The 14,235-nt window shown below is 33.9% G+C and overlaps 1 protein-coding gene, 1 long non-coding RNA gene and 1 pseudogene across 2 annotated transcripts; all 3 read right to left on the reverse strand.

The window, feature by feature from the left end:
• Window positions 1–509: 509 nt before the first annotated feature.
• LOC120136509 lies at window positions 510–3,479 on the reverse strand (annotated as a pseudogene).
• A 1,752-nt stretch (window positions 3,480–5,231) lies between these two features.
• LOC120136557 (phosducin-like protein 3) lies at window positions 5,232–6,950 on the reverse strand. The gene is made up of 4 exons (XM_039152551.1): window positions 6,795–6,950; window positions 6,217–6,360; window positions 5,654–5,859; window positions 5,232–5,428 (listed from the first exon to the last, which is right to left on the reverse strand). Exons 2-4 carry the CDS (start codon window positions 6,339–6,341, stop codon window positions 5,265–5,267), a joined length of 495 nt encoding a protein of 164 aa, XP_039008482.1. The 5' UTR covers window positions 6,342–6,360; window positions 6,795–6,950; the 3' UTR covers window positions 5,232–5,264.
• Window positions 6,951–7,025: 75 nt separating this feature from the next.
• On the reverse strand, window positions 7,026–7,943 carry LOC120136558. Its single transcript, XR_005517353.1, has 3 exons — window positions 7,812–7,943; window positions 7,570–7,711; window positions 7,026–7,205 (listed from the first exon to the last, which is right to left on the reverse strand). It is a non-coding gene; the product is annotated as an uncharacterized LOC120136558 (long non-coding RNA).
• Between the last annotated feature and the right edge of the window lie 6,292 nt (window positions 7,944–14,235).

A 14,235-nucleotide genomic window follows, 5' to 3' on the forward strand; every position in this document is an offset into this window, starting at 1 on the left:
ATGTCCCATGTGGAATGATATCAAGGAATCAAAGGGGAGATGTTCATGCGACACTAAGAATAAAACAAACCATACAGTAAGATAAGTGGAAAGAAAGTATGTGCTGAGTTCCTCTGGCACATACTGATCCCTTGCTTCAGTCTGAGCCATTCAGGATTCCATGGCCTAAAGGGTTACATTACTATACCATCTGATCTGAGCTTTAAATTCTTTATAAATTAGTCTTCACAATTCAAGAGAAAGGATGATCATTTAAGAATCAGAATGCTTTATTTCCAGGGTGGGAAAAGTGGAAAGTTTCAGTTAACTATCATACATTGATCGACAAGTTTTCGAGATCGGTGGATGGATCATACATTGATCTGTTCAAGCTCTTGCAAACCTCTACTGTTAGTTCCAATTGCAAGTTGTGTATGTTGTATATGTTGAAAACCCCTAAGACTATTACATGTAATTTACAAGCTATGAAGAGTAGGTGCACATTCAACACATTAAAGAACTCCCATTAATCAGTTCTTTTTTATGTTTGTTTGCCACGGTGTGAGAACAAACATGATAATACCATAAAAAGTAGTGACATCCCAAGGCTTGCTGAAATAGTTTCGGACTAAGTGCGCCCGCCATCGAGGCCACCACCTTTCGCAATGCCAGTTGAGTTTATCACCGAGTTCGGCATAATAGAATTACTTGACATAAGTATCCTTGTAGAGATTATTGATAAATTGGACTGAATCTTCAGGACTTAACCAGTTATCGAAGATATCGCTCCTGGATAGTATCTCCAGGTCATTGATGGTGCTGATAAGGTTATCCAAGAGCATGGCGTAGCAAGTGAACATAGGGGCACAGTTTGGCAAACACTGCTCGTATGCAATTAGGTTTGGAAAGATCGTTCCGGTCGTCTCTTGGATTATCAATGGCAGGATCTCAAGACAACCAGATGTATACCTTATGTCCAGGACACTATCTGATACACACTTCTTGAATTTTAGGCCACCTTCTTTGAGCCTTGAGACGGGACGAATCGGTCTCCATCCAAATGGCCAGATTTCATTTCTCGGGATGGTAACACCAAGGATAATCTTAACAAATCAAGAATATGCTTCATATCTTTGCCTTCGACACCACTGAAAGTTCAGGAGGTAGATGAGAAGTGAAGGTATTAGCAAAGAACCAAAGGGCAAGTTCAATCAAGGACTTGGTTTCATAAGGGAGCCTGGTTTTTTCAAACAAGATTTCAAGCACTAACCAGGGGATAATGCTTTAACAATATCCGATTTTTTTATGCTTTAACTATCTATCATATCTTATTCAGCATGTTGACGTCCAACTCAGACGACCTTTAATTTTTTAACGAAAAAAAACGAGTTTGGAACGTAATGAATAGTCAGATGATCATTTTATAACTTTTCATAGTCAATAAACTCAACAAAGCAACATCCTATAATCAATAAATAATTTTATAACTTTTAATAATGAATGGACTCAATAAATAATATAGTCGAAAAACCATATGGCTAAGAATCTAGGGATAGTTAAAGCATGTCCATCTTCAAATAGATGCTCATGTGACACTAAGAATAAAGCAAATTATAGTAAAAAAAAAGGGTTTAAAACAAAATGTGTGTGCGTGGTCATTGCCACTTTTTCTTTATTTCTTTGCACTTTATCACTTTGTTCTATAATTTATCACTTTATTTCTTGATTTTTTTCGTATACATTCAAATGATAAAGGGTAAAAAGTACAAAAATAGTTTTTCGACTATAATATATTATTTATTGAGTCCATTCATTATTAAAAGTTATAAAATGATCTTCAGATTATCAGATTATAGGTCATTACTTTGTTGAGTTTATTGACTATTAAAAGTTATAAAATGGTCATCTGACTGTTTATTATGTTTCAAACTCGTCCTTTTTCGTTAAAAAATTAAATGTCGTCTGAGTTGGACGTTAACATGCTGAGTGAGATATGATAGTCGTTCGAGATTATGAGATCGAATTTTATCATATCTCTGTCAGCAAGTTAACATTCAATTCAGACTACCGTCAATTTTTTAATGGATAATGACGAGTTTGGAATATATAAATAGTCGAGTGACCATTTTGTGACTTTTAAAAGTGATGGGCTCAACAAAACAACACTATATAATCGGGGATTATTTTATAACTTTTAATATTATTATAAAATTTAAACTTTATATACTTGTACAATTACAATTTGTATTACTTAACATGACATGCATAACTAAAAATATAATAATACTGTATAAACCAAGTGTGTTTGGATGGTTAGAATTCCTTGTAATTATATGATAATAAAATTATATTTTCATTAAAATAACATAAAAAAATATAAGTTTTCACTCTTTGAAATGTACTTTAGAGTTAAATATTTTTTTAGGAGAACCACTTGATAATTATATTTGATTGTAATACAATCATGTGTCCTCAAATAATGATCTTCATTTAAATTAGTCCTCAAACTTTTAAATATTTCAATTTCATCTTCAAACTATGACATTCATTCTAAATTAGTGCCCAAACTTTTTGAATATTTCAATTTCATCTCAAACTATACATATATACTAATCACATACCTTGTTAAAAAATCATTAGGACAAGTTATATTATTATATATTTTAAAAAATAAAATTTAGGTTAAATTATAGTTGAAACTAATTACATATTTGGATGAAGTTGGAGATGAAATTGGAAGATTCAAAAGTTTTGGAACAATTTAAAATGAGGGCCATAGTTTGGGAATGAATTTGGAATGTTCAAAAGTTTAAGGACTAATTTAGAATAAGAGTTATAGTTTAGTTATAAAATTAGATTATTCAAAAGTTTAAGGATCAATTTAAAATGAGGGTCATTGTTTGAGGACATATGATACAATTAACTCTTTTAATAAAAAGGGAACACTTTCCTATACATTGAATAGTTGTTATTACTAGAGGACTTGGGTTTGAGCACCAGGAATACTAGGGGTATGAGCGTTCAATGTTAAATAGTTAAGAGTTATATTTGAACAGATACTACTAAGAGTAGATTAATAAAAAAAATTAAATTAAAATTATTTATTCTTTAAGAAATTTTACATATCATTATTATTATTATATATACAAGATTGAACTTCAATTACACAGGGTAGACATAATCAGATGATCAAGCTGATATATATATAGTATAAGTTAGCTTTATTTTGTCTTGAATGTATAACCAAGAGCAACAGCATATTGAAGAAGAGCTTCCAACTCGTCACCGCTAATGAACTTATCTCTGTTCTCATCGGCATGCTGAAGAGCTCCAAGAGCTCGAAACGCCGCCACCCGTGACCCCATCTCCTTGAATGCTTTCTTCAGCTCCGACTTGCTCAGACGACCGTCTTTGTCGCCGTCGAATCGCTTGAACAAGGCTTTCAGTTGTTCCTTGCTGAAGGGCAGGGCTGCCGGCTTTGGTTTCCACCTTTGATCCATTGTTTATCTATCTTTGCAAATTTAAGAGTTCTACAGGTAGGGTTTATATAGCAACTATTTCTCATCTTCTTCAATGGGATTTCTTGTTTAGAATTCTCAAACTGCAAATTAGGTAAAATCAGATTCGTGGTAATCTTTCATGCAATCGTGTCTGGATTCATTGTATTCTTAAAAGTACACTACGTGATTGTTTTTTATAATTACAGATATCATTATAATTGCATGCTTTTCATTACAATTTCAAGCAGCGGCTGCTGCAGCTTCTTTTATTCACTTTAAAATTTAAATTTTCTTCGATTAATTATTTAATTTATTAATACTAATCATTTCAGAATTTTATTTGTGTCCATCTCGCATAAAATTTTGTACTATTAATATATATATTCAACATAAAAAATATTTCTGGATCGATCGTTGATTTCAACTAACTATGGAAACGTGTTTGAAATTCTTTTTAGTTTTTACCACGTGCAAATTGTTATCAAAGGGTTTGTATTCCATAACTGAATTATTTTTATTTCATTTTGTTCGGTTTTATCCCTTTCTTTCTTCTTTAAGATTGATTCAATAAATCATTAAAAAAATTAGGGTAAAATTACACAAATGACCCTCCGACTATATGATACTATTTTTTTGAGGTCCTTAACTATTAAAAGTTATAAAATGATCCACTGACTGTAGGCAGTTACTTTGTTGAGTCCTTCGACTATTAAAAGTTACAAAATGGTCACTCGACTGTTCATTATGTTTCAAACTCATCATTTTCCATTATAAAATTAATGGTCGTCTGAGTTAGACGTTAACATGTTGACTTAGATACGATAGTCGTTTGATATTATGTGATCGGTTTTTATCATATCTCAGACAGTGGGTTAAAATCCAACTCAGGTTGTCGTTAATTTTTTAGTGGAAAAGAACGAGTTTAGAACATAATTAATAATTAGGTAACCATTTTGTAATTTTTAATAGTTGAGGGACTCAACAAAGCAACTCTCTATAGTTAGGGATCAATTTGTAACTTTTAATAGTCAGGAGACGTAATAAAATAATAACCTATAGTCAGGAGATTATTTGTGTACTTTATCCAAAAATTATTCATTCACGATTAAAATTCAAGTAATACCATATTTGATATTTGTACATTTAAAATGTTAAACATGGTATCTATTTTGAAAAATGTTCAATGTAATAATCTTACTTTTAAAATGTTCAACATAATATGTATTAATATTTGAAGTATTATTTTATGTATTGTTATAATACTTTAGTTAATATTATTGAAACATAAATCAACCAATAAATCTAAACCAACATTTCATTTGCACTATGGCTTTTAATTGCAGTTACTATAATAATAGATGAAATGATAGTAATACGGTAAGTGAACCACAAAGCCAAAACCTAATAACACAGATTTCTGCTAAATGGAAACAGTGACGGATCCAGAAATATTTTTGAAGGTAAACACGCATGCATTAATAACACAAAACTTCCGTATGTAATAGGCGCAAATATAATTTCATAGTAAGCATAATTAATAAAATAAATAAATAATTGAACTAAAGGTGGATCCAACACTAAATGTACTGAACAACAAAAAAACATCTAACAAGAGAACAAGAAGTGAATAAATAATCCAGAGGAGAGAGTTAGAATATATTGATAAGAAAACATCAAAATCAGCAAAGAACAACAAAAAAACAGCTGCAAGAAACCAGATATTACAATAGCCTATCAACATTAATCTTTCCCAGCCGAAAGAAACCAAGTGAATGTACTGAACATCTAATCACTCGGCGATCCTCCGTCGTCCCGATCCTCATGCTCAGTAACAACTTTTTCGATAAACCGCCATCGAACTCCTTCAAGAACAGCCTTTTGTGATTGGTCACTCCCACTTTGACCATCATTTAGTACAGGATCTGATTGACAAAGAACTAAGGCCACACCTATTTTTTAAGGGAACAAAAACTCAATAACTATCTAATTTTGACAATTAGTTTATGCATCCAAAACATCACAGGATAAGAGATTGGATAACCGAAATTCAAACCCTATACCTACTAAGTCATCTTTTTAATGGTGACTGCATGAACCAACTGGACTAAAACCCGGATTCTAAAATGAGAAAAGGAAGAAGAAGGAGAAGAGTGAATCCCTTCATTGAAGCATACCTTCAGGCGTGCATCTCCGGCCAAAACTATGCAAACCAACATAATTTGCTTTTACTGCTCCACTATTATACACCAAGAGAGTTGGAAGATTACGATCTGGGTAATTAGGAATGCAATCGGCGGATATTATCTCGACAAACTTTGTGGCAGGGTATTTGACTGCCAATTCTTCCAAACACCGTAGAAGCAGCCCGCACTCCGGCAATCTAATAAGATATAACAATAAAGCAAAGAATAAAAATACAATAAACATCAGCACACATTTTTCAACAAGCACAAGCATTTTAAAGTTTCATGTTCATAAGTCGTATAATTTATATTATTTTATTAGATCAAGTGTTACAAAAAATCCTATTTATATAGTTCACTTCAAATGTTAAACAGGAAACACTGAATATTGTACTAAGCAAATAAAATCCCATCAGCAAGCATAAAAAAAAGAAACAATAGTTGTTAATACATTATGAACACAGAATAGAAAGTTCTCAATGCAAACGAATTTGCCACAATTTAGATGACTAATAACTGTATAAGAAGCAAGCAATATTTCAAATGTAAAATACCCTTCTTTGTAGAGATGGACAACCACCCAGACATCCTGAGGAGCTTGTGAAACCTCTCGGACAAAATCAGATCCTGAAATCTGCATCACTGATCCATACTTTGAAACCTTAGCTGCTTCCCTCATCTCAGCTAGCCTCTTCTTTCTATCAAATCAACATTACTTTTCCAATGAAATGCATAAACATAGATATCAATGAACATTTATCTTACTCAAGCTTGAGTGTGAGAGCCGGATTCGAATATACGTCCAACACAGATATGTTTAACTTTTTCATGTATTAGAAAGATCCAGAGCAAAGGAAAACAGTCTCAAGGAAAATGTTCCAACTTTTTAAATCATGAATTTGATGCAAAATGAAGAACCAATAATAATCAGCCTTAAAGTTTATCACAGAAGTTTACACTTATTCATTTAAAAACTTTCCTTTCGTCACAAATATTACAAATATCTTCAGTTAAACCAAACCCAATTTAATTCAATAGAAAAATCACCTCTGAACCCAATAACTAAACGTTTTAAACCTCAAATTTAAATCCGAGAAAAAATCCAATTAATTGAATAAAAACTAAATAAAACCAGTATTCTTCAAGGAAACGATCATCATCCAGATCATCTTCGAGATCTTCAAGTTCTTCTTCAGTCCTTTGATCGATCCAAGACTTGTCCTTGGGAGCAGAATTCGGGTCGGGTGCAGGTTCAAAAGGAGGAGGCTTCCTAAAGATGGCCAGAACTCTTCATCACGTAGGAGCCGTGTCACCCCTGATAACCAGTCGTACTCATCGCGTAGGAACCGTGTTATCACCCTTCCTAAAGATGGTCAGAACTCTTCATCACATATGAGCAGTGTCATCCCCGACCAGATCTCGTAGGAGTCGTGTCACCTTTAGACGACCAAACCTCTTCTACATCTTTGTAAACAAAATGGTAATCCGCCATTATTTAAAACTCTCTTTTCCTTTCTCTGATACTTCTGCTCTGCTTCGAATTCTAAACAATATCAAAATAAAAACGCGATATGAATATGAAGTACTCTGATTCTAGCCCCTTCGGTTCGAAGCAATCAAGATTCTTCCACACTCACCAATAAAGAAGTAGCAGCCAAAAAAAAACACATTCAACCAAAACAAAGCAATTTAAAACACTAATCAGCCAAAAATACGGAATTCATCTTTTGATGCCCTTACATTTCTGGGTTTTCAGCTGCAATATGAAGCTCTATTGATTGTTAGAGAACCATGTTCTTGCTTGTTCCTAACTTTTCTATACTAATACAAAGATGGAATTTTTATTTTCCAATTAAAAATATATCCGTATAGTCATCAGTTTTGGGAAAATAGTAAATCTCGTTTACCTTGCAACTCTGAAATTAATTCAACATGAAAGCGTCGCAAATAACAGAATTCCACAATTCTTAGCAAATCGTCATCATCTCTACAGATCCTATCTCCAAACAGCTAGTTTCAAAGCCAAAGTTCTACACGCTTGCCCTAAGACTTGCGCCAAGAAAAACACCATTTACATAACAGATCTTGATAAAATCTTATTTTCAGAAGGATAAAAAACACAAATCTAGGAGAAAGCAGATAAACATACATGTCGAGGAGTCGTGAGAGCGGCGACGGGAGTGGAGGTGAGCGCCGGAGAGAGGGGCGGAGGTGAGAAAGTATCGGGGAAAAGGAAGTGGGTGGGTTTGTTTTCGATATAATTGCTCTTTTTACGGGAACAATAAAAATACCCGGATAGTACCTCGACTATAACACATATTTTAATTATATTTATTAACTATTAAAAATTACAAAATAATTATTTAATTTGAAAGTCTCAAAAAGATCATTTTCCCGTTTAAAAAGCAATGGATGATGTATTAGTTTCTTTTAAAAATTAATTTGATATGATTTTAAGATATATCTGTTTAAAAAAAATTTAGTCATCATGCAGATGCCATTGCTCAAACATATGATTCTTATTGAGAATAATAATTCCTTTTACTATTGAGTGTTGAACAACGCAGAAATAACAAAAGAAATATAAGAAAGAAAGAAGGTAATGTAAGCTTTAGTTAGCTCCAAAAATTTGCTTCAAATGCAGTCTATAATACTTTTTTTATAGGAATCAATTACAATAACTCAGCTACTCAAAACTGTCTAACCACCTAGTTGTTAAGAAGTTGTTGAGAATTCAAAACTAACTAGATTAACATACTAGCTTCTAGTACACCCTTATGTATGAAGCTTCGCGTGAGTTATCTTTTAACATTCTCCCCGCTTCTTCTCTTATTCAACAAACAAATAGACATTAACTTTCTCGCGAAAACCAGCAAAGGCAGTTTTTGCAAATGGTTTGACCAAGCCATCTGCGACTTGATGAGCTGCTAGAACATAACTCACAGACAGGTGATTTGCAACAACTTTTTCTCGGATGAAATGCATATCTAAGTCCACATGCTTGGACTGAGAATGATACAGCGGATTAGCGCTCAACACAATCGCACTTGTGTTGTCACACCAGATCGTTGGTTGTTTATGCTGGCGACTTCAAATCAGTAAGTAAAGCATAAACCGAAGCCACCTCTATTGTTGCATCAGCAAGGCTTCGATACTCAGCTTCCATGGTCGATCGTGAAGCCACCTTTTTCTTTTTCGCACTCCACAACACCAGATTTCCTCCCACAAACACGCAGTGACCAAAAATTGATCACCTATCATTAACACATCCACCCCAATTAGCACCAGAGAAAGCTGATACATGTAATTTTCTTGGTATAAAACCAATACCATAGTTCAATGTCCCAGCTAGATAACGTAGAATACATTTAGCAGCAAGCATATGTTGTTCTCTTGAAGCATGCATATATTGAGCCACCTTGTTCACACTAAAGACAATATCATGCCTAGTGTGACACACATAAAGTAGTCCGCCCACTAAACTACGAAACTCTTGAGCATTAGCAAGTAGGTGTCTTTCATCCTTGCTCAACTTTGAGGAAGCCACCATTGGAGTAGAAGTAAATGAAGCCTTAGTCATCTTTGACTTCTCAAGAAGTTCCAAAATATACTTCTTCTGACTAAGAAGTAAAAATTGATCACACCGCTTGACTTCAATACCCAAGAAATAATGTAGTTCACCCATGTCCTTTAAAGAAAAATGATTATTTAATAACGTGACTACCTTCTCAATCTCATTTGTTGATTGCCCAGTAACTATTATATCATCGACATATACCAGGACATATGTTGATACACCATTTTTTGTCAAGACAAAGAGAGAAGTATCAGCTTTAGATTCTTTAAAACCAAGTTAAAAAAGACTTCATTTCAGCTTAGCATGCCAATTTTGTGGTCCCTGACTCAAGCCATAGAGTGACTTCTGCAGTTTACAAACTAGCTTGGTGCCTTCAGGAGTATATTGCTCAAAACCAGGTGGTTGTTGCATGAACACATCTTCACTCAAATCACCATGAAGAAAGGCATTTTTCACGTCGATATGTCTTAACGACCAACCTCCAAAAATAGCAAGAGCACGTATAACGTTCAACGTGGAAAGCCTCACAACCAGGCTGAAAGTTTGCTTGAAATCTTGCCCAAGGACCTGAAAGCATCTCTTAGCAACCAAACAAGCCTTGTATCGTTGAATCGTCCCATCAGAATTATGTCTTATTTTGAATAGCCATTTACAACTGACAGTGGACCATCCTTCGGACAGCTTTACAAGAGACCATGTACCATTATTCTGAAGAGCAGTGAGCTCAGCACGAACAACTTCTTCCTATTCCTTGGATTTCATAGCTTCATCGATAGAAGTAGGAAGAGGCTCATCTAACAAGCACAAGTTTGCTACTTCTTGTTCGGAACCTTCTTCATCGCTCCATGTAACCACATGAGCCTTGTGCTTATTCTTTGATTAACCCTTTCTCTTTAATTGTGGGCAATCATATTTGACATGCCCCGACTTTTTGTATTCATAGCAAATGATAGGGTCCTTCTCTTTTGGTTCATTTTTGAGGCCTTTATTTCGTTTGAATTTTCTTCCTCGGTAAGGTCTCATCATTTTTCTGAACCGTTTGGCAAACAGTGTCATTTCCTCGTCATCATCATCTTCATCCAAATCACTCTCATCTTTTGTGGATTTGAGAGCAACTCCAATGTTTTTCTTCTTCTCCTTCTTCTTTGGTCTCTCATCAATCTTATCGAGGTCTACCTCATCTTCAAGCATCATTTCATGAGTGAGGAGGGAACCGATCAGCTCTTCAAGAGTTAAGGAATTTAGGTTCTTAGCCTCGATGATTGACGTCTTCTTGGATTGCCACAATTTTGGAAGTGAATAAACTAACTTCCTCACAATCTTTTTGTTTGGAATGATCTTTCCATATTATTTAAGACCATTGACAATCGTTGAGAATCTATCTGTCATAGCTTTGACATCTTCATTTGGTTTCATCCTGAAATTTTCATAGCTATGTGTTAGAAGACTAATTTTAGATTATTTTACCTCGTCGGTGATTTCATGAGTGACTTGTAGTTTATCCCATATTTCTTTGGCGGTTGTACAAGATGAGACCCTTCCATATTCATCTGGTCCAAGAGCACAAAATATGATATGGATGGCTTTGGAGTTGAGCTGGAACATTCTTGTCTCTCCTTCAATCCACAATCTTGGATGAGTGAGAGGCTTGATATATTCGTCTTCTACAATATTCCATGCTCTCATGTCACTTGCTTGAATGAAATACATCATCCTATTCTTCCAATAGGAATAGCTAGCTCCATTGAAGAAATGAGGCTTGTTGACGGGCATCGAATCGAGACTGGAGTCGACATTTGAAGTAGAGGCCATTGATGACTTAATAATCGATGTAACTCTTCCCGAATCGACTCAAGAGGCGATTAAACCTTCAAATGAGTGAGGCTCTGATACCAGTTGTTGAGTTAATCGATCGATGGAATTGGACAAGAGGGGGTGAATTGGCAATTAAAATTTTGGTGGAAGCTTTTACAAAAAATTGAAAAAATTTGCACAACGATTTAGAGTGGTTCGACTTTCTCAACCAAAGTCTACGTTCACTACCTTAGCTATCCACACTAAGGATTTTCTAACAAATTCACTAATTTGTTCTTTCTTTTGAGGCCAAAGAGATAACCTTACAACTCCCTCAAGAATATACCTCAATTCTTGAGAACACTCTTTCTCAAAGAGAAGATTACAAATTTACAAACTTATAAGGAAATCCTCACAAGGTAGATTGTTTGCACAATTCTAGAATAAAGAAAAGAACACTAAAAATGAATACAATTGAGTACAAGTAGTGTTCTTGAAAGCAAAATGAATATTGAAAGAAAAATAGGCTTGAACTGCTCAAACTTGAGGTTTGATGTTTTCTTTGATTCTCTCTTGATTCTTGTTTCTTGTGTTTTCTTGTTTTTGATCAATGGCTTCTAAGCTTGTTTAAATACTCCTTCAAATGATTCTAAACGTTAGGGATGATTAGTGGAGTTAATAGAGCCGTTTAAGTGTGAAAACAATTAATTAGATCAGTTAGGAGCGTCAGTGCATCGATGCATACCCAAGGTGCATCAGTGCATCAAATGTAAAATTCAAATATTTTGACCGTTTGACCCTTAGTGCATCGGTGCACTAAGAGTGCATCGATGGATAAAATACATTCGATGTTTCAAAATAGCCTGAGTGCATCGATGCATGGCTGGTGCATCAAATGTATTCGATGTTTTCATAAAACTCTGAATGCATCGATGCATAGTATATGCATCGATGCATAGTATGTGCATCGGTGCATGAAATGCATTCGATGTTCAATTTATTCCATGGTGCATCGATGCATGGATTGGTGCATCTGTGCATCACTTTGAAAAATTGATTTTAGGCTTGATTTTGGTTCAAAATACTTTGTGAAAATTGTTTCAAAAATATATTAAGTATAAAACACAATTTTACACATTTAGTAAGGTTTTAATTTGATTTTGAAAAGACTTGGAGTAATAATTTGATATTCGAGTAATTAAATCCAATATACTTAGAAAATCATTTGTAAAATCTTAAAATTCATTTATACTTAATTTGTTATATCGAAACATCAAAATGTTTTCAACACTTCGCAAAAGGATAAAATATATCCCTTGTGTCCCTTTTTAAGCCTCAATTATGTTTTCTTCTGATTCAACCCTAACCAAGGATCACCCTCCACACTGGGGGTAAGGTGGAAGAAATCTGCTTCCATGAGTGAGGACATTGATTCAGATGAGATACTGAAAGGTGAACCAAATACAGAGTGCAAAGATCAAATCAAAGTAGAGAGAAAAGTGAAGAAAAAACAAAAAAAAAAAAAAGAAAAAACAAAGAAAGAAAGAAAAAGCAAATAAAAAGAGCAAAAGAAAAAGCAAAGAGCAAAAAGAAAACAAGAAGCACAGACAAAGAGTCTCTCGACTCAAATGGAGCATCGAACTGCAAACCATGAGATTGATCAAGCATAATCATTCCAGAATCACTTCACTGAAAGATCATAGAACATCAAGAGAAAGACACATGCAAGCAGATTCAAGTCGAGCAAGACAAGATTGAAGACATCAAAATAAATTGATCATTGGTTCAATTACCCTTAAAACACTTGTTTAGGCCATTTATCCCTTTCTTTCATAACCCTGAGACATTGCCTACATTACGTGCCTAAAATGTCACTTCTAATCATACATTATTTCTAAACATAAGAGACTATCTTCAGAATTCATCTCACCTGTCAGGATTAATCTTTTATTTACAAAAAAGGTTTTCTAAAATATTTAATGCATGATAGAGAAAAATAAAAAAAGGGGTTCATGACGTAAATTTTGAATAATGTCTTGAAACCAAAGGAGAATTCGAGTTGAAAACCTAAAAATGTGGCTCAAATATGAAGCTGGTGCAACTATTGCATAGGAGGCGATCGCATAAATCCCTTGATGAGGCATCGCACAACCCGAATAAGATCATGAGAGATGGGAATCGGAGAACACTTCCAATAAATGAGTACAGAAGTTACTCCATCATACCAGTGAAAATCAAATAAATGAGAATACCATACCTTTGACCAAAAATAACAACCTGAGACATTTTTATCCTTTCCTTACTTCACCGTTTCTCAAAGATAGCATTGATCTTAACACTTGTCAAATAGCTATAATTTATTGAAGGATTAACAGTGTAATTAATTCTTTGATATCCAATGAACTCTTGTTTTATGATTTGTCAATTGTGAAACCTCAAAAGGGGCAATATTTTCAAATCTTTGATTAAACATTTTTCAAAACTCTTTCAATTGATATTTTCATATTTTCGAAAATGCAAGAAGAAGAAAAACATTTTGCAAATAAGACAATCTCTCTGGAGTGGATCTTGGTAGTTGACATATGGCTCTCAAACACGAAGCTCATGCTTAGAATCAGTGCTGAAGCAATCAAAGTCGAATATTGAGACATCTTTAAAGCAATCAACATTGAATGATTGGGGCTTCTTTGGGGATTCAACATCCTGATGTGAATGATCAAATCTTCTGAAGGCATTTCCTCCACCAGCAGGAATAAGCAAACTATCAGTATCCTTTGATGTTGTTTCTCTCGAAACAAAGTGTTATCTCGCTAGAGAAAATTTTCTTAAAAACATATTTTGTCTCTCGAGACAGTTTCTTTTGAAAAATCTTTGAGTCTATTTCACTTGAAACAAAACAAAAAAAATCTTTGTGTTTGTTTCACTTGAAACAAAATGAAAAATCTTTGAGTCTGTTTCACTTGAAACAAAATGAAAAAAAAAACTTTGAGTTTGTTTCTTTGATAACAAAATTTTGTCTCTTTTGAGACAATTTCTTTTGAAAAATCTTTGAGTTTGTTTCTTTGGAAACAAAATTTTGTGTCTCTTGATACAGTATCTTTGAGTTTGTTTATCTTGAAACAAAAGTCTTTGAGTCTATTTCTATTAAAACAAAACAATCTTTGAGTCGTTTTCTTTGAAACAAAATTTTGTCTTTCTTGAG

The sequence above is a fragment of the Hibiscus syriacus genome, unplaced genomic scaffold (genome assembly GCF_006381635.1).
Source record: "Hibiscus syriacus cultivar Baekdansim isolate YM2019G1 unplaced genomic scaffold, ASM638163v2 tig00110633_pilon, whole genome shotgun sequence".
Taxonomy (NCBI): domain Eukaryota; kingdom Viridiplantae; phylum Streptophyta; class Magnoliopsida; order Malvales; family Malvaceae; genus Hibiscus; species Hibiscus syriacus.